The 19,957-nt window shown below is 43.0% G+C and overlaps 1 protein-coding gene across 22 annotated transcripts in view; it reads right to left on the bottom strand.

Moving 5' to 3' along the window:
- Kalrn (kalirin RhoGEF kinase) overlaps positions 1-19,957 on the bottom strand; it is a 607,498-nt gene that overhangs the window by 315,871 nt on the left and 271,670 nt on the right. For all 22 annotated transcript variants that reach the window (XM_028886329.2, XM_028886335.2, XM_037209787.1 and 19 more), the window contains exon 10: positions 13,418-13,540. In XM_028886329.2, coding sequence (XP_028742162.1) covers positions 13,418-13,540 — 123 coding nt within the window. The remainder of the gene's footprint in view (positions 1-13,417; positions 13,541-19,957) is intronic.

The following is a 19,957-nucleotide window of genomic DNA, read 5'->3' as shown; positions in this document are numbered from 1 at the left end:
ATATTAAAGATTTGTCAACAAAGAAAAATAGCATGTATTCATTACTATGGCTATTTCATTAAAAGAGCTAGCCACAAAAATATACCCATAATGCAAATTGAGAAATAGCTGGGAAAATAAACACCAAGTATTAGCAACTGTGAGACAGTCAGACAAGTGGGTGGGTGGACAGTTTTCGTTCCTTTTCACTTGTCTGAATTTTCTATATTAAAAACATGTAGCTTCATAATTAAAAATAAAAGATAAACAAAAATAACATAGAAACTTCCTTTACAAAAACAACCCAAAGAAGGGGTGAGTCAGCCCAACTCTCTGGGTTCCTCCAAATGGATGCGTGCTGGAATCGTGGGTTCTGAGACGCCCTGCTGGGCTCAGATCCTGCTTCCTTTACCAAGCCCAACTTCTAAGCTGGGAAAATATTAACACTAACTTCGTAAGAGTTCTTTCAAGGATGAGATGAAAATTTTCCTTGTAAAGTATGCTTCAGCAATCGGCAGTTCTCACTTAATCTCGAATGCTCGTCATTGCAGAGCAGGTTTGAAGTCTCTTAAGGTTGGATAATTGCTTGGTTGTAGGGTCTGTGTATATTTCCCCATGTGCAGGTTCACCACTAGCTTCCTCTTAGCCTCTGATTTTATTGCATTATAACTGAGGCACTGAGGAAATCCAAAGAACCATAAGGACACATTTGAAAAATCTCTATCTGCTAAAAGAAGAACAAAATAAAAAAAAAAAATCTACTAAACTAGAGAATTTAAAAGGAATGGGTGAATTCCTAGATACATATGACCTACCAAAATTAAATCAAGATGAAGTAAATAGCTTAACTAGATCAGTAACCACCATGGGATAGAAGCAGTAATTAAAAATCTCTTAACTAAAGAAAGTCTAGGGCCATATGGATATAGCATAGAATTCTACTGGACCTTCAAAGAAGAACTAACACAATACCCCTCAAATTATTTTGTAAAATAGAAAGGAACTCTGGTGTTTTGAATGAGAATGGCTCCCATAGGCTAATATATATTTAAACGTTTGCTTCCCAGGAGGCACACTGTTTTAGGAAGGAGTGAGAGGCGTGGCCTTGGAGGAGGTGTGACATTGTGGATGGGCTTTGAGGTTCCAAAGCCCCTGCTAGGCTCTCCCCCCACCCCACCTCTGCTTTATGGACCAAATGTGAGCTCCCAGTTACTGCTCCAGCGCCTGCCTGCCTGCCTGCTGCCATGCTCCCTGCCATGATGGTCATGGACTCACCCTCTGAAACTATAAGCAAGGCCCTAATTTAAATGCTTTCTTTTATAAGTTGCCTTGGTCATGGTTGTACCTTCAGAGTAATAGAATAGTAACCAAGACAATGACCTTTTTTTTTTTTTTTTTTTTTAAAATGAGGCCAGGAATACCCTGATACCCAAATCAGACAAAGATCCAAGAAATAAAGAAAATTATAGCATTTTTCCCCGAGAAACATAGATGCAAAATTTAAATAAAAGACCTACAAGCCAAATTCAAGAGCACATTCAAAGATTATCTACCATGATCATGTCGACTTCATCCCAGAGATGCAGAGATGGTTCAACATAAATGCAATCTACCATATAAATTAGACTCAAGACAGAAACCACATGATCAGCTGCAAAAAAGGCAATTTACAAAATCCAACATTTTTCATGATAGAAGTTCTATAGCATCTAAGGATACAGAGAACACATCTCAACATAATAAGGGCCATACAAAACAAGTCCACAGTCAACATAATGCTAAATAGAGAAAAACAAAAAGCATTCCCACTAAAATCAAGAGCGGAAACAATGGTGTGCACTCTTTCACTCATATTCAGTTGAGTGCTTGAAGTCTTAGCTAGAACAGTAAGACAAGCGAAGGGGAACAAGGGGACAAAAGTAGGGAAGAAAGAAGTAAAAGTATCTTTATTTGTAGTTTATAAGGTTCTATACATGATAGACCAGAGAGACTCCACCAGAAAACCTTCTACAGCTGATAAACATATTCAGCAAAGTATCAGGATACAAAATTAGCACACAAAAATCAGTAGTTTTCCTATCTACAAATGACAAAACAGAGAGAAAGAAATCAGGGAAACAAACCCCAGTTACAATAGCCTCAAAAATACCTTGGAACACATGGAACTAAGGAAGTGATGACTTTCATATTGAAAGCTTGAAGATACTGCAGAAGATAATGAGAGAAGCTTCATCCCTAAGGGCTGCTTTTTATAGTGCTGTATGGTGAGATGCACACAACTGAAGATGAAAAAAATAAAACATCAATCTTACCCAGCTGGGAACACCACATGCTACAGTGATGGCTGTCCAGGCAAGATGTGCAGTCAGTGCAATAGTGGCCCTGAGGTAATGGGAGTAACCAACCAACCACTCATACCTGGCACTGTGAACAGGGCCAAGAACCCACAGCTAGACAGATCACTACGCACTACGGGAGGACCTACTAAATGGATAGAGCACTAAGACAACTCCTCATGGCTTTATTGCTATAGCTATAAAGCAGTGTATCTCCCAACCCTCATCTGAGAAACTTCTTGCAGTAGATGACAATGAACACAGTGACCTACAATTGGTCAGTGTGCAAAGACTAAGAGACTACAGGGCACTCATTCTAAAGGGGGCATCTCTATTGCACCCCTCCTCCCAAGGCTCAGGGTGATCTTCTCAAAGACTATAAAAGCCAGAGGTGGTAGATAACAAGGAAACAGCAGTGTTTCCAGACCCAACAGGGCAGTTGCACATATGAACTCAAAGCGATTGTGATGGCATGCACAGGAAAGACTTGCACAAGGTCAGGCCAGACACAATTTCATCATAGAGAGAGAGGGGTAAGTGGGCATGAAGCCCCATCTAAAGCTGAGAAAATATTGGCATTTGATAATTGCTGGGAGAGGGAGGGTCTGTTTTCTTTAAGAGTGTGACCCCTGTTACATTGATCAAGCTTCAAGGCAGGCCACACATCCAAGAATATTTAGGAACACAAATTGAGCTCTGTGGGTTTGTGGTTTTTGTTTTAAGAGAGAGAACATGAAGTTGGGTGAGTAGGGAGGTAGTGGGATCTAGGAGGAGCTGGGAGGATTAATATGATCAAAATATGTTTTATTAAATTCTCAAAGAATAAAATGTTATTTAAAATCAGAACAGTGTTCAACACATGAAAAGTACTCAGGAGGGGGTTAATGATTGTTATTGTTTTTTTGATCATTTCAACAAGAAGAAAAAAATTGGCAACCGTCAAATATGACACATTGGATCTGATGAGTTGCCCTGATTCAAAATTAGAATATTGAATATAAAATCAGTATACAACCTTTACTTTTGGTTTTGTTTTGGCCTTTAAGATTGTTTTTAAAAGGCCAGACATGGTGGTGCAATTCCTGTCATCTAAGTATGAGGGAGGTGATGGAAGGAGGAAGAGTGTGAATCCAAGATCAGCCTGGACCACGCAATGAAACCCTGAAAAAATATCAAGCTCCCCCTATTTAGCGTAGGACGGCTGAAACTTCCTCTGGAAAAACCATGGAAACTGAGTAGGACTGAGCAAAAGGCCATAGGAAGAATTGCCATTTTCTTTCTTTTTTTTCCGAGACAGGATTTCTCTGTGTAGTTTTGGTGCCTGTCCCAGATCACACTCTGTAGACCAGGCTGGCCTAGAACTCAGAGAGATCCACCTGGCTCTGCCTCCTGAGTGCTGGGATTAAAGGCGTGCACCACCATTTTCTTACCAGAAGTGCTTTTCTATAGAGCTTCAGCATAAATATTTTTTTTAATAAAAAAAATGGTCAAAGAAATCATTATCATTCAAAATTCAACCCAAATGGCTGAATTTTGTTTTTGTTTTTGTTTTTGTTTTTCCAAAGTGCCAAATTCCGTCTAGGCTGCCATTATCTCATTGCAAACTCACTTATTCTACCAGTGTATGGTTCCAGGGCTAGGATCTGATAGCATTCATTTAATCTACCTCTCTCCCATCTCTCATCCTTAGAGATCACTAGGTCTGAAACCCACTCAGCAAAGGAGTTGTTGAATCTATACCATTCATTCATGTGATTTTTCAAGTAAGTGCCAACTTTCATGTTGGCCCACTGTGCTAGGGGCTAGGAGAAAAAGACAAATTAAACAGAATTCCTGCTCCGAGGAGGGGATGAGGCAAGCGTAAAGCTAACCAAGACTGCCACAGCAGGGGTGTGACACATGGATAGTATAAAGCTAACAGAGACTGCCAGCAGGGCTAAGACATAAGACCGGTGTAAAGCTAACCAAGACTGCCACAGCAAAGATAGGATGTGTGGCTAGGAAAGGAGCTCCTTGTGTAAACCAAGTGAATTCCCAGAAAAGGTACTATGACAAGTTATGATTTTCTAGAAAAAGGTACTATGATAAGTTCGATAAGTTGCGTAATCAGAGACAATAAATCATGGAGGTAATATACAATCAACGGATTAATCATTTGATGGATTCACAACACAATGGCTGTAGTGGTTTGAATAGGTATGGCCCTCATAGACTCATGTTTGAATGCTAGGCCATAGGGAGTGCTGTGGGATAATGCTTTTGTACACTGGTTTAATAAAATGCTGATTGGCCAATAGCCATGCAGGAAGTATAGGCGGGATAAGCAGACAAGGAGAATTCTGGGAAGAGGAAGGCTGAGTCAGGAGATGCCAGTCCACCATCCAGGGAGCAGCATGTAATGGCACACAGGTAAATCCACAAAACATGTGGTGACATATAGATTAACAAAAATGAGCTGGGTTTAAGTGTAGGAGCTAGTCAGTGGTAATGGCTGAGCTAATGGCTGAGCAATTTTAATTAATATAAGCCTCTGTATGTTTACTTGGGTCTGATTGGATGTGGAACAGGCAGGACACAGGAAAACTTCTAACTACAAGGGAGTGGCACTATTAGGAGGTGTGGCCTTGTTGAAGTAGGTGTGGCCTTGTTGGAGAAAGTGTGTCACTGTGGAGGAGGGTTTTGAGCATATATGCTCAAGCCATCCCTCGTGTGACAGTTCACTTCCTGCTGCTTGTGGATCAAGATTAGAACTCTCAGCTCTTTCTCCAGCACCATGCCTGCCTGCATTTCTTGCCATGATGACAATGGACTAAACCTCTGAAACTGTAAGCCAATCTCAATTAAATGTTTTCTTTTATAAGAGTTGCCATGGTCATGGTGTCTCTTCACAGCAGCAGAAACCCAAACTAAGAATGGTTGCATAACTTATGGAATAAGAACAGCACGATGAGACATGCAGTTTTAGAAATCAGTTTGTATCTATGTGGGGATGAACTTAAGGTGACTGTAAAGGAAAACAGAAGGGCTATGGCAGGGATCTCAGCAAGTGATGAGACTCTTACCTAAAACAGTGCAATGTGGACAGAGGAAAAGGGAACTCATTAAGGAGGTGGAGTCAATAAGCCTTTGCAATGACCTCAGTGAGGAGGGCTGAGAGCAAGGAAAGAACCAAGAATGACTCCAAGGTTCTAGACTGAGTAACTGCGCAACTGGTACCCTCTACAACTACAGGTAATACAAGAGCAAGCAGAAGCCTGGGAAGTGTCCAAAGGAGATAATAAAATGGACTCTTGGAATTTCTCCTTGAGAAATTAAAACAGAGGTATCTAGAAAACCAATGAGTTTATGCATATGGGTCTCAGAGTAAGATTAGAGATGGAAGACAGATTTGGGAGCCAACAGAAGATGAACCTAGGAAAGACTATAAAACATTCGGGGCATGTGCATGAGAGAAGGGTCTGAGGAGCCCATGCTACAGGGAAGAATGTAAGAAGTATCAGGTAGAAAGGCAAAAGAAGAGCAGAAGCCCATCATTCGAGGTTGAGGGGAAGAGAACTTGAAAAGGACGTAGTGGTTGACGGGATCAAATACTAAGGAAGAAAATTCAGGATCTGTATAGTGTCTTTCAGATTAATGAACAAAAATGTCCCATTGGAGATTTTAGTAAGTATCATAGTTGTGGGATGCGGTGGAAAACATTCACCTCATGGTGGCCAGGAACTAGAGTAACAGAAACAGGAAGGATCCAGGGACAAAACAGTCCCCAAGAAACTGCCCCTAGTGACCTACTTCCTCCAGTTAGGTCCTACTTCCCTAAGTTTTCAGAACTTCCCCCAGGCTTAAACATATGAGCCCCACAGGGGTCATTTCATATTCAAACTCTAACAGCATTATTTACTCAAATTGGATGTATCCAGTTCCTTTAACTTCACATTCCTGGCAGCCTTCCAACAGCTGGAAGTTGTTGTCAGTCTCTTTTAAAAGTATAATTTCCAGAATTAGGTATACTATATGTGATCCAAACAGCGAGATTATAGAAAAAAATCTTTTTCTGATGTAAAGATTCTATTTTAGTTTATATTATCTTTCAAAAGCCTTTATCATGCTTCTGTGCTCCAGGAATAGTCTAAACCCTTGCCCCCTAAAGACTAAGTTTCTTAAGAGTTGAGACAGCCAAATAGTGCTTGAGGTTTTAAAGAAATACATAATTATTTACTTTCTACTACGTAGAATCTTCGCTCTTAACAGTTTAACTGGTGTGTGTGTGTGTGTGTGTGTGTGTGTGTGTGTGTGTGTGTGTGTGTATTAGAACTGTGTCACAAACTTGCCAGGAAAAGCTGGAAAATGAAAACCACCCTCACCACCATAGTGTCCCCCAGAACTAGAACCACATCAGAACAGCATCTTCCTTGCCTCCATCTGTGTATGTGCGTCTTGTGTTTTGTATTATTTCTTTGTATTTCTTACTACCCTCCGGCTGTAGACTCTATGAAGTCATGGAATGCATGGGACTCCCTGATCTCTCCTCTCTCCTACTGGAGACTCCTCTTCAGGGCCACTTTTCTAGTTGAGCGGTTTGATCCACTGAGGCCACAGGGACATTTGCTACATCTGTCTTCTTGTGTCCAATGATCAAGTGTGCTACTTGTAGCATATGCCATATGTTGGATTTTAGAAAAAATAATCTAAGTGCAGTTTGAAGTTTAACTTGTTGGGGCTTTCTTTTACTTTTAACCTAAGATGATCTAAGAGTATTTTCTTCACAGTGCTTCTCTCTACACTACCTGCGTGGAGCCTGAGGCGTTTCTGGTATTGGCTTTCCTGGGATTATTTTCCCAGGAAATGAATTTCCTTCAAACTCATTTAAATCGTTCTGCACAGATCAGCAGGGTTCTCTGACAATTGGTATCCTTTCCGTTCTTCACAGGAGGTGCTCTACCCCTCGCCAGAAGTGCATCCTGCTCACTCTGAAAACACAGTCCAGAAACCTTTCAGAAATACGCTTCACCCAGCCAGCCATTTGTTTCTCAAAGCCGCCGTTCTTCGCCAGTCACTACACCGCATGGAAAGAGAGCTGAAAACAGCACCTGTGCTTGGAGTCTCTCAATTTGTTAAAGCCACGAGGAACACAGCCCCATGGCTTCTGAATGTGCAGGAAGTAGAAACAGAGGCAGATTAATTAATCCACAGGCTTGATAAGGGATGTGTGGTGACCTTTCCATAATATCATCAAGAGTGGCACCTACCCCAATTATGCACATCAAAGATAAACAAAATGACCTTAGGACTCTTGGTCGGGTGTTATCCACACACAAAACAACCCCCCCCACACACACACCCTGACAAGAGTGCTCACAAAATCCTTTCTCCATCAGCTCAAGCTCGTGACTTCTCCCTGGTGTCCACAGAGGCAAGGCAAAGTCCTGAATCCATCTGAAATGTCACACGAAATCTGAAGGGCAAGACTGCGCTCCATCTCCAGGCTTCTTCACATCCTTCCCCTTGCCAACTTCATGACATTACATTTTATACATTTGCTTGGCTTTCCTCTTCAGAACACTTTCATCTGCCTAGAAACCTTTCGTCCTTGCGAAGAAGCCGGAGTGTGAGAAGGCCTCTGTGGAGACTCTCCTACCTTTGGCATCTGCTCTCGTCTGCAGCCACTATAAATGGCCGTCATCTTGGGCGGAAGAGAAGATGCAACTCATCCCAAAGGTCACCACGCCACCCTCGGCAGCCATGTTTACTGGCTCACCAGACAAAGTAACTAACGTTATTCTTAGCTTTCACCACAATTCTCTTTGAAAACTCCAAGGGGGGGGGAATTTTTCTTCTCTTAAGTTGAAACTTTTCAGAGACCAAAGATCCTTGTCATGTTTTTATTAGATTATAGAAACTGTATGTCTCAATGCTCAACACTAAGACTTCACGGTGCATGGAGATTAATGACGGCCAATGGCCAGCTTTCAGGGCACAGGCTCTTAACCCTCTGCACAATCCTGGCTTATTTCCCTGTAGCACCCCAGGTTCATTGAGGACACGTTGACTATCCAGTTATCAAAGAGACACTGATCCACGAGAGTCCTTCTATTTCCACACATTTTAGTTTGGTCTCAAATGTAGAGTGGATTTTTAAATGTATTCTATTCATGTTTGAGGGGGAAAAAAAACTCCAACATCCAAGGCATCATACAGCAAAACAACTAAATGGAGATTTACTGATTGAATTACTTCATTGTGTCCATATTTTATTATTTCTTTAAATCGTCGATTCTTTGCAAACTATTGCACTAATGCTACTTAAATGTGCTTAGCTGCTGAACTGTGATTTGGTGCGTTGAGACTTTAGGGAATGTATATTCAAATGTAAATGCTTCTAATCTGGGGCTACCTAGGCTTATAGAAAATCTGGCCTTTCAGATAATGAGACCATAAAGCAGACCACTCACCGGGCAGCACAGCTGTTCTCTAAACCATGGGCATTTGAGTGCCTTCCTACCACACAGCAGTATCTCAGGCTCATACGGCAGTACTACACTCCAATCTGTCCCCTGCAAAGACATGGGAGCATCTATCCCCTCACAATCATGCTACTAAGGGCGACAATTCATACTTGTTCATTATCCCAATGACAATGGACTTCGCAAATATAAATGTCTCTTAAAATCTGCTTTATTCTATGGCTGGGTCATTTGGTGAGTTAACAGACAACTTGAGTCAAGTTTTTTTCTTTTTTAAGCAGGATCAGGGGGTACTTCTACCAGTGTCTGGGTGTCACGTCTCCTATAGGAGCAAAGCAAGCTAAGTGATGCTTTGGACACAGATTCCCTAGAGTTTCCCTGCCTAGGCCCTCACTACCTGCACTTTGAATGCCTCCTGACCCCACCCATCTTGCAGGTTCTAGGGACTACTGCCTTCCCACGGCATAGCTACTAGGTAGCTTGTTCAAACAGCACCATCTGCAGGATGGTCTAGACACTTCTAAATACTTTATCTCTAAATAATTTGAATTTCTTTCAAATGTATTCAAGAGTGATTATGAACAAAAACAAATGTTCAATGGTGGATAATGGATCGGTATGCTGATTCTTCATAGAGTTTACAACTGTCCGAATAGTTGCCTTAACTGTCTTTACCTCAGGGTGTCCAATCATAGGTACCTCCACCATCCTAGAATGAAGATGCATTTGTTCAGGGGTTTTACTGCCCTTCAAGCTCTCCTCAGGGTTAGTCATTTCCTTTGCTCGAGTGCTTGCTCTTTCCTTCAGAAAACCAAATTTCTGGGAACCACAACAGATGTAGCAGCTTTCTCCCTGACCCGACTTAAAACCTGAATACAGAGAATGAGTGCTTAGAACTCACTCCTCACATCAGCCTTACGTCAAAGTCTCCTAAGATGATGAGGTTAAAAGATGAGCGGCCCTCTAGAGCACTGCTTAGAAGTGACCCCCAACTGCCTGTAGAAGATGAACACACCCAAATATATTGCTAGTCTACACCTGCACTGTAGAGACATGATGAACCCTACCCCTCCTGGCCACGCCTACCACAGCAACACCAAAGGACATGGGACAAGGGCTGTGGCTTTTTTGTCACGGCTCTCTCTCATTGTCCAAGCATTTTCTGTGTTGGCACACACCTATCATGCCAGCATTCAGGAGACGTAAGCAGGAGGACAAGTTTGAGGGTAGCCTGGACTACTAGTGAGTTCCAGATCAGCCTTGAATGTATAGGAGAGATTCTATGTTGAAAAAAAAATACACTTTTTGTTTAGATCACTTCCTTCCAATAGCCATCACCTAACTGAGACCAGAAGCAAAAGAAAAACAACCTTTCCTGTGGGATTGCTCTGTCTTCATCTCCCAGTAACCATGTCCCATAGAGCAAATTCAGTCTCAGGCAGACAGCTACCGACAGTCCATTTACTCTTTTTTTTTGTGGTCTGATTTTCTTATTAAAAACATAAAGTCAAGGTTGTGAAACAGCTCAAATAGTTCAGAGTAGGGATGGGACAAAGGAAGAGGTCTGATTAATTTTTCAAACCACAACCTCCACCTTTACTGGCCTATTCACAAAAGCTCACGGCCCCCTTGCTCAGGCTCTAACCTTTCAGGCCACCTTGTTCTTCTTTATAGAGGATACACTCCTGAGCCTTTTGGAAGTTAGAATGCCCTTCTGTTTGGAGAAAAGGATGGAGTCCAATCAGAAAGCCCACGTAGGGAGATATGAACTCTTCATGGGCAGGGTCAGAAGACCTCCAAGGCTGCCAAACAGGATGGCACTGCTGCTTCCTCACTCTTTTGTAAGTCACATATACTGTGTATGCCAATGGATACTCAGAATGAATTTTATACCCAGCTCCTATGCACAGAACGAGGGCACAAAGATGTCTCCGGAGCTCGATATACCTAGATAACCTCAGCAGAGCTACTGATAAGCAAGGTGATGTGGCCACATTAAGGAACTTCCTGAGCCTCCATGTTGTCTTCTAGCTGATATCATCTATCCATAACTCAAAAATGTGTCTGTTCTTTCTTTAGTATGAATTTAAGTTAGTGTGTGCCTCTTCTGATAACTGAAAAGCACTGTTCCACAAGTAAGGAGTGGCACTGGTGGAAAAGTCAGAAGAAATGGGGTCATGGTGAACACTGGCTTATCTGAATGTAACAACACACAAAAGTCAACAAGCCTCTCAAGGTCTACAAACCAAGACTAGAGATGTCCTTGAGGCCATAGCCCATTACAGACAATAAGAAGACACCAAGGAAAGCGGAGCTAAGTCAGGGCTGAGGGTGTCTTTGGTGACATCCTTCCAGAAAAAGGGATGGTCTGGACAGCTCAGAGAAGAGGAAAAGTGAAACTATGGGATGGATCTACTCTAAGAGACTACCCACGTACAACAGCTCCACTCTGGTAGAGGGATGTATATGTTTTCTTCTATCTCTTGCATCTTAGCAGACTAGAGAGAAACCTAGAGCATCTGGATCAGGGCTGTATCTTGTTCCTTAGAGCCCACAGAGTACCATGTCTATACAACATTGATCAAGCACAGCTTGTCATGCAGAACGTCTTCATTTGACTAAAAAAAAAAAAAAATGGGGGAGTGGCTCATGAGCCCTCATCTGTAGCTAAGGAGTGACTGACAGTTGATAGTTTCTGGGGCAGAGAGTCAAGTTTTCTTTAAAGGTGTGGCCTGGTAGGTTGATCATGTTCCAGTGGATGCCCCCATACTCATGTATATACAGGCACAAATGAGACTCAATGAGTTTTTATTTTTATGTTTTAAGAAAAGATATGAAGTTGGGAGTCAGTGGAGAGGCAAAGAGTGGGTCTGGGAGGAGTAGGGGGTAAGTGACTAAAATACATTGTATATATAAAATTCTCAAAAAACCCCAAAATATTATTTTTAACAACTGTAGTAAAATACACACAACATGAAACCATGTTTACAATTTTAAGTGTAACGTTCTGTGCAACCATCACAACCATGTATCTTAGGAAGTCGTCTTGCAAAACTAAGCTTTGTGACACAGTAACATCCTCACTTTCCTAATCCCTGACCACCACCATTCTCCTCTATCTCTACGAACTTGGCTTACACCAGGCTCTCTGGATAAGAGTGGAACCATACATATTGTGCCTGGTCTCCTTCCCTCAGTATAAGAAAGACTTCAAGGTTCATCAACACGCTATCACCTGCTAGCACTTCCTCCCCCTTTAAAGTTGAACAATAATTTATTGTATGTATATATCACATTTGTTCATTGGTTCATCCTCTGATGAATGTGATATACATGCTGCTTCCACCTTTGGGCTATTGGGAATAATGTTTCTGGGAACATGGGTGGTACAAATACCTTATTTCACTCCTCTTAGGAATATACCATATATATGCATATGCATATATGCATATATATTTGAGGAATCTGCCTATTTTTCTATACTGGCACATCATTTTATATACCCATCACCATGCCAAGGTTCTCACATGTGACTTTCCCCACCACCTACATTGCCTGAGTTCAGATAATTTTGAACAGGGCTTTGTGTCTCTTGTACGGCTGCTTACTTCTTCCCCATCTTTTTCTCTATTTCTTTCTCATATTCTTGAAGGCCCCCTAGAGACACAGGAATGCTCCATAGCTCTTCTGTCTTCATTTGGTTCTAGATGGGTCCTCTTTTTGAACCTACAGGGGGCTGGTTGCCTTCCAAGATGAGGGCTCGGGCTTAGGGTAGCATCTACATTGAAGGCTGCCTGCAAGTGGGATCACAGCCAGCTCTGGCTAAAGCTGTGATGTGACAAGACATAGCTTTGCTATCCTTGATACTCCAGTAAGCTGACCCCCTACATCCCATTTGGACACCCTGCCTAATCCCATCCTTAAGAGTTATACTTTCCACTACAACTGATCATACCTTCAAAAACAACTGTGCAGCAATACTTCATCTTGAAGATGAAGGTTTCCAGGATCTATTTGGAAAATATCCCAAAAGACAGATATAACGGAATCAGGTTAAGTTTCAGAGGTAGACAAATAACCAGCCATTCAAACTGTATCCTCGCCCCAAATTAGAAAACAGTGCTCTTTTGAATGTGTGTCCTCAGCTAAAAGACCGAATAGTGAGTACATTTTTATACTAAAGATGAAAGGGATCCTAGGAACACTCTCTGGGTGCATGTACTCTGTAGGTACATAACTGAGAACCAGGTGCCATCTCTTCCTTCAGGTCCTGGATGGTGCACAGCTTTGCAAGCAGGGCTGGGGTGGTTTTTAAGCTCCCACTTATCAGGAGTGACAGTCAAAAGCAGGAACCTTGGGCTAATGATGGGTGTGATAACATTACCCTTCTGCCAGCACCACCTTGTGGACAAGACATTGCTTAGATCATAGCAGTAGGAAGGTTTTCTAAGACCTTGAACATGGGGGTCTACTGGACACTCACCTAGTGGCCTCTGAGGGAAGATAAAGGCCTTCTTGTATTAGGCAGAAAGACAGAACAGCAGGTATAGACTCTCAACGCGACATGCTTCCATCCAACACACACACACACGCACACGCACACGCACACGCACACGCACATGCACACGCACAATGTCTCACCTGAGCCACTTCTTCAAAGTCATCGTGCCTCTTCTGGAGGGCCCGTGCTCGATGCAAGGACTTCCCAACCCCAGTGTGCTTGCTGAGAAAGGCCTCGCCATGGTTTTCAATCCAGTCCAGCACCTGGGCAGAGGAGGAAGACAGACAACACTGATTCTTCAGAAGAAGGAAAGACTTGTGGCACTGTGTACTATGGTGGTATTTTATTTGTACTGAAATGTGATTTTCATTGTATGTTAATAAATAAAGTTGCCCGGGGGTCAGAGCTATTAGAGCCATAGCAAGAGCATGGTGGCGGCGGCGGCGGTGGCACATGCCTTTAATCCCAGCACTTGGTAGAAGAGCTAGGTAGATCTCTGTGTGTTCAGGGATACAGCCAGCATTGGAGACATATGCCTTTAAGACCTGGAGGGCGGTACTTACAGGCAGTGACGAGGCAGTCATGTGTTTGGGTTTACAACCAATGAGAAGGCAGAACAGAAAGACTATTTAAAGACAGACACACAGGAAGTAGCTCTCTTTCGGGAAGCTAGGAGCACTGCAGGAGGTAAGATTTTAGCTCTGAGCTCTGACCTCTTGGCTTTCTCTTTTACATTGGTTCTGTGTTTTTTATTTTAATAGACAGTTGGTTACATCTACAGTGTACAACTTCTTGAACCCTCCTCACCCCACCCCATGCCCACGAGAGCAGAAGTCCAGAGAGAAATGCCCAATCCGTTGTGAACACAGTCATTGGTAATGGACTTAGTTAAGTCCCAGCCTTAACTAACTTCAACTCAGCCATTCTGATCTCTAGAACAGCTTGCCATTGCTTTTTTGGTTTGAAAAGCCCTAGTCACTCCATTATTTTATTTATGACTTATTTTTGTTATTATTTTTATTATTTGGTGCTGAGGATTGAATTCAGGGTTTCCCACATGCCAGTCCATTGTTTTAAATCAGCAGCACGGGCTGCCAGACCCAGGGGAACCTCGTCACGGCTTCTACCTCATCAAATAAGGTCAGCCACACTGTTAGGAAATGAGGTCCCCTCAGGGAAGGAGGACTAAGCTGCTCACCCTCGCTTCACCACAAAGTGTCACAGCAGTAGGACCTGTCACTGGCCCCTGCCTTATTGTACTCTGGAGGTTCAGTCTTCCACCCCCATCCGGACGCTCAACATAGGTGACCACCAGGACAATAACCTCCTCTGTCTCCTTGCCACCTCTTCCCAACCAGCCAACCAAACCAATCAGCTAAGGTCTCTGCATCCGAAGGCCTAGAGTATTTATTTGGCTAGAATGCAGTAGAGACTCCGTGTTCTCACAGGCTTAGCGGTTTAGCCTGAAGACACTTTTCCTCATTATTTAAGCAACAGTGGCCACGGCGGTAGAGGGAGGAGAGAGGAGATGTTAAGGTGAGAAATGTTTTCCTAAGGGATGCTTGGGAAGGTGCACAAGACCTTGAAATGCAGAGGGAACCAAAGCTAAAAAAAAAAAAATTACACCTCACAGATATGAATGTATCCCAGGGAAAATGGAGGCAGCTTGACATCTAGTCTCCGAGGAGTTGATGCTGGTTCCAGTTAAGTCAGAGTCATGCCTGTGATGCACTACCACCATACTGCTTATTTCTGTTTCTGTATTCTTGTTTTTTTTACCAGCAGGTGCATAGAGGATGATAGACCACGGGCTGAGTGCAGGTGTGAGATGTCTGCACTTGGCTGTGCTGGGGATGGTCTGTATGTCAATCTGATTGGTCAAAAATAAAACTATCGCTGGTAGGAAAATAACTAACAGAAGAGAAATAAAAGACAGAAGCAGAAGACTGACGCAGCCCCGCCATGACCACAGCATGTGAAGATGCCGTAAGCCACCAGCTACGTGCAAGTATAATTATGGAAATGGACTAATTTAAGCTATAAGCACAGTTAGCAAGAAGCCTGCCACGCCATACAGTTTGTAAGCAATATAAGTCTTGTGTTTACTTGGTTGGGTCTGAGCGGCTGTGGGACTGGCGGGTGACAAGATTGTCCTGACTGTGGCAAGGCGGAAAACTCTAGCAACACCATACCCTTGGGTCCACCCTGCTCTCATGGTACAGGCTTCTAACCAAACACCTGATTAATGACATAAGAGCCTTCTCAGATGCTGAGAGGAAGTTTCTGGAGAGTGATTCAGATGAAGTCAGTTTGCCTAAAGGTGCTATTTTCAATATGGACTTCCCCGTGGCAAACAGAAGCAGACTCAACCATTCCACAGGCTGCAGACCTGGGAACTCTTCCTGTACAGAATTCAGCCCCTGGTGTCACGTCTTTGGACACTGAGATCACTTAATGTCTGCGATGTGCCAAGTATGAGAGTCTTTGAAGGCTTCCCTGACACTTTCAAAAGTCCATGCCGGATGGTGCTAGTGAGAAAGATGTATGGGAATGTAGAAAAGAGGTTAACAAACTTCCAAGTATAAGTATGGAGAGTCAGGTAATTAAATTACCCATCATAATTCAGAAAAGAATGCCCCCACTCATGACTGTTCAAGCATTAGGCATGTAGGTTTTTATTTTATGTGTGTGTGTGTGTGTGTGTGTGTGTGTGTGTGTCTTTGTGTATATATGCCATGAGTGTGTGAGTGCCCACAGAGGCCAGAAGAGGGCATCAGATGCTCTGAAGCTGGAGTTACAGGTGAATGTAAGCTGCCAGGTGTGGGTGCTGGAAACTGAACTTGGGGGGGATCCTCTGCAAGAACACCAAATGCTCGTAAAGCTGTCTCTCCAGCCCCAGGAATGGGGGTGTAAAACACTTCCGGTGACACACTTGGCGCTATACACAGAGAGTGTGTATCCTGGAGGTACACTTGTGGGAAGAAAACTAGGGTAGTGCTAGAGTCTGGCTTTTCAAATCCTGACCAGGCAGCAAGGAGAGGCGCTCCGAGGCTCTGTCTTCAGGTCAAGGAAAGCACCTCACTAGCCAGATTATCTCCAGTCTCTTATGATTTTTACTGTCTTTTTAAAAAATTATCACTAGCTTTATGAAAATCGGCCATTCTAAACCATATTGTTTGAAAAGGAATGAATGCTTTTTACCTAGTTCACACACAGTTCCTCTTTTCATTCCACGGGGGGAGGGGGTATGATTCTATACTTTTTAAGACTTTTTTAAAAGAGCAATTTGTTTCCTTTTAAAGTAATCCAGCTTTCCTTAAAACAGCAATTCATTTTCAGTCAGGGCCACTTAGTTTACTTAATTAGCTCTGCTTTTATTACTCAAAAGACTATGTATTTCATATTTGAGAGGCTTTTATTCAGTTTAACATAACTTCAATTATTCTGTGATGTTATATTGAGAACACTCAGTACAGCTTCTGCCCGAGATCTAAAGGTGTGGAGAAATACATGCAACCTGGATAAGCATTCAAGGACTGTGGAAATCAATTCAGCAAATAAAAAAAGCAAAGGATTTAACAAATGAATAAAATTACTTTTGATATACTTATAGAAAAAGTACTTAGGGACACATGTATACAACCAATAGATAAAGTGCTGCTGAAAGTGATTTCTGCTGCATTTGTTTCTGATGGTTCAGCTGGAGCCCTTACCCCGATACACACATGCATAACACAAGCTCTCTTGATCCTGACCTATGACCTTCAGTGTAACACAGCTTCCTAGGCAGACCTGCACAGCAGGGCAGTGTGCTTCTCTGTAGACACTGGCAGTGTTGACAGTTACATCATACTGGTATTTCTCATGCAGCTCTGAAATTCTGGACACCCTCGAGTTTTTGATGAGTAAGTAATGGTGTGCTAGGCCCCAGAATCTGAATATCTATGAATGAAGAGGAATCAGCTCTCTAGCTAAAAATCCCTGGATCCCATGAGTATAAATAGACATCAAAGCATCCCTTGTATGTATCTCATGATTAGTACCTCTCATCTGTCTGTAAGATTATTTATTTATTGCCGGGGCGGTGGCGGCGGCGGCGGCGGCGGCGGCGGCGGCAGCAGCAGCAGCAGCAGCAGCGCACGCCTTTAATCCCAGCACTCGGGAGGCAGAGGCAGGAGGATCTCTTTGAGTTCAAGGCCAGCCTGGTCTACAGAGTGAGTTCCAGGAAAAGCACAAAGCTACACAGAGAAACCCTGTCTCGAAAAACCAAAAAAAAAAAAGATTATTTATTTATTTATATTTAAAGTACTCCATGATGAATTATAGCCAAGGTGGTATAAGATGAGAGAGCTATGCAGATCTGTTGATGGCTTTTGAGCTGGTATTTAAGCATTTCTGGCACCAGAGATGTTGTCTTTTTTGTTTTTTTCTAAAGAGTCCTTGAGCAGCAGAGAAGAATGGAACATGAGCATTCACATATTCCTATGTTTATGTATCAGTCTTACTGTGCCCTAAAAGCGAGCACTAGAGCTACCCCACGATACGAGATTATAGACACTCACGAGTGGTCCCAACTCTAGGAACTTGGTCTATGGGCTAACAAACACTAGTCACTAAATCGCACAACTCTTCATTAATCACCGAGATGAAAATCACCAAAAAGCCAGATGCTTTCTAGATGGAGTTGGGGAAGGTCTCTGAAGAAATGAGACTTTACTGTGATTCAAGAGACAATATTACTTAGCTAAGTTAGAAATGGAAAAGACGCACACATGCAGGCCTCAAGATAGGAAGGAGATAGGAAACAGGTCCAGAGAAATCTGACCAAAACTTCAATGAGTTATGGTGCGCTGAATGGAAGGCTCTAGTAACTACTTTGTAACCATCCACCGAAAGGCTGCAAAGAGGAGAGATGCCATCAGATCCCCGCGGAAAAGCTGCTGCTTTGATTATGGAAAGTCAACTGGAGGGAAGCAAGAGGTGAGAAAATGAGACAAAAGTAGATATTCTGACAAGACCGATGGAGGCTTAGATTTGGAAAAACCACTGCAGGGTTTGGTGGCTGAATGTGGTGGTGACAGAAGAAAGCAGTAAGGCCGACTACCAGGGGCACAGCCAGCTGGGAACGGAGGGGGAGGGAGTCACCGTACACAATGAAAGGAGCGAGGCAGGCTGGCTCATAGATGCGGACTTCTTAGGATCTCTCTCTGCATGCATGCTCTGCTACGTTCATACATGACAGTGACCACTGCAACCCCGAACTTGAGTGGGAAATATCCCCTAGTGACAATTGTCAATCTGATGTGGCAAGCTGTGCTTCTGTTTTCAAAGATGTAATTTATATACTGAGGGTTAAAAACAAATGATTACATCATGAATGGGTGGAGTACCATTAAAAAAAAATAAAAACACTACATCCATTTTAAAAGCACCACCTTAGACTTGAATGGAGTTGATGCCTATGTTGTTGACAGGGCTGTTGACTGGGGTGTGGTTTTGAGAAGCTGTTAACCTGGTACACAAAGCCCACACATCTGGGACTGGCCCTGCTCACTCTCAACTGGCTAGTGAAATTCTGCCCCACCTCTGCACACCCTGCTCTCAGGAGTTTTGTTCCTAGTCTTCTTCTTCATTTGAGCTATGTCATCCTCTTCCAGGTTCCCACTCCCCAGGCTGCTTCCTAGTCACACTTGAGGCTACACGTAAAAATCACTGCCAATTCTTCAATGACCTGTCCAAGGTAAGGTGGCTCTAGCCTTTCTATGATTGGGTGGGTTTTGTTGTTGTTGTTTTTGAGACAATGTCTCATGTCTCCAGTCTGGCCTCAAACTCAAGATATAGGTAAGGCTGTCCTTGAATCTTGCATCTTTCTGCCCCATCTCCAAAGTCCTGGGATTATAAGCATGTGCCGCCACACTCAATCCTTTTGATTCTTTTCAAACAACAATTACTAATTAGAACAAAGTATAAGTCCATATAAGGATGAAAATACCATCATGAAACCCATTACTCTGTATGAACAAACATAAAAAAATACACATAGAAAAAAAAATCTTCACAATTATGGACTCACAGGCCTGTCTCTCCCATGGGACTGCAACCTCCTTATAATTCCAGGGCACAGCCCAGCCAGCACTCAACACATTGTGGTTGCTATAGTTCAGTATGTGCCCAACTGAACTATACTCAAACCGATTCCTCCCCTACAGACCTTTGGGGGCGGATCTTAGCCATCCACCTTCTTCCATGTCCCTACTGTTCACAGTCTGCATTCAGAGTGGCTCCTTTGTGTTTCTCTGTCCCCTGTCACTGCCCCACTTGGCAGGTAGCTCCCAAGAGAATGAAAGAAATTTGGGGTTTTCACACTGAATCTGATCCTCCTCTTTCTCCACCACACAGCATCCATGCTTGCCCCTCCTGCTTAGGGAATGGGTGGTGAACATTTATGGCCATGGGTCGCCACACTTATCTGTAGCTAAGGCTTCTGCTCTCTCTGTGGAGCGACCCCATTCTGGACAAGCCTAATTTTGCTTCGTCACTAGAGTAGCCTGGACTCACCACTTCAACAATCAGACCGTCTAATAACACCTGTAAAAACGCTTGCTCCATTCTCCTGCCCTGACATTTCAACCAGAAATAAGCACTTGCCCAGAACAGCCTTTTCTAAGAGCTGTTTCATA

The sequence above is a fragment of the Peromyscus leucopus genome, chromosome 12, assembly GCF_004664715.2.
Source record: "Peromyscus leucopus breed LL Stock chromosome 12, UCI_PerLeu_2.1, whole genome shotgun sequence".
NCBI classification, from domain to species: Eukaryota; Metazoa; Chordata; class Mammalia; order Rodentia; family Cricetidae; genus Peromyscus; species Peromyscus leucopus.
This window is presented reverse-complemented; position numbering and strand designations above follow the sequence as displayed.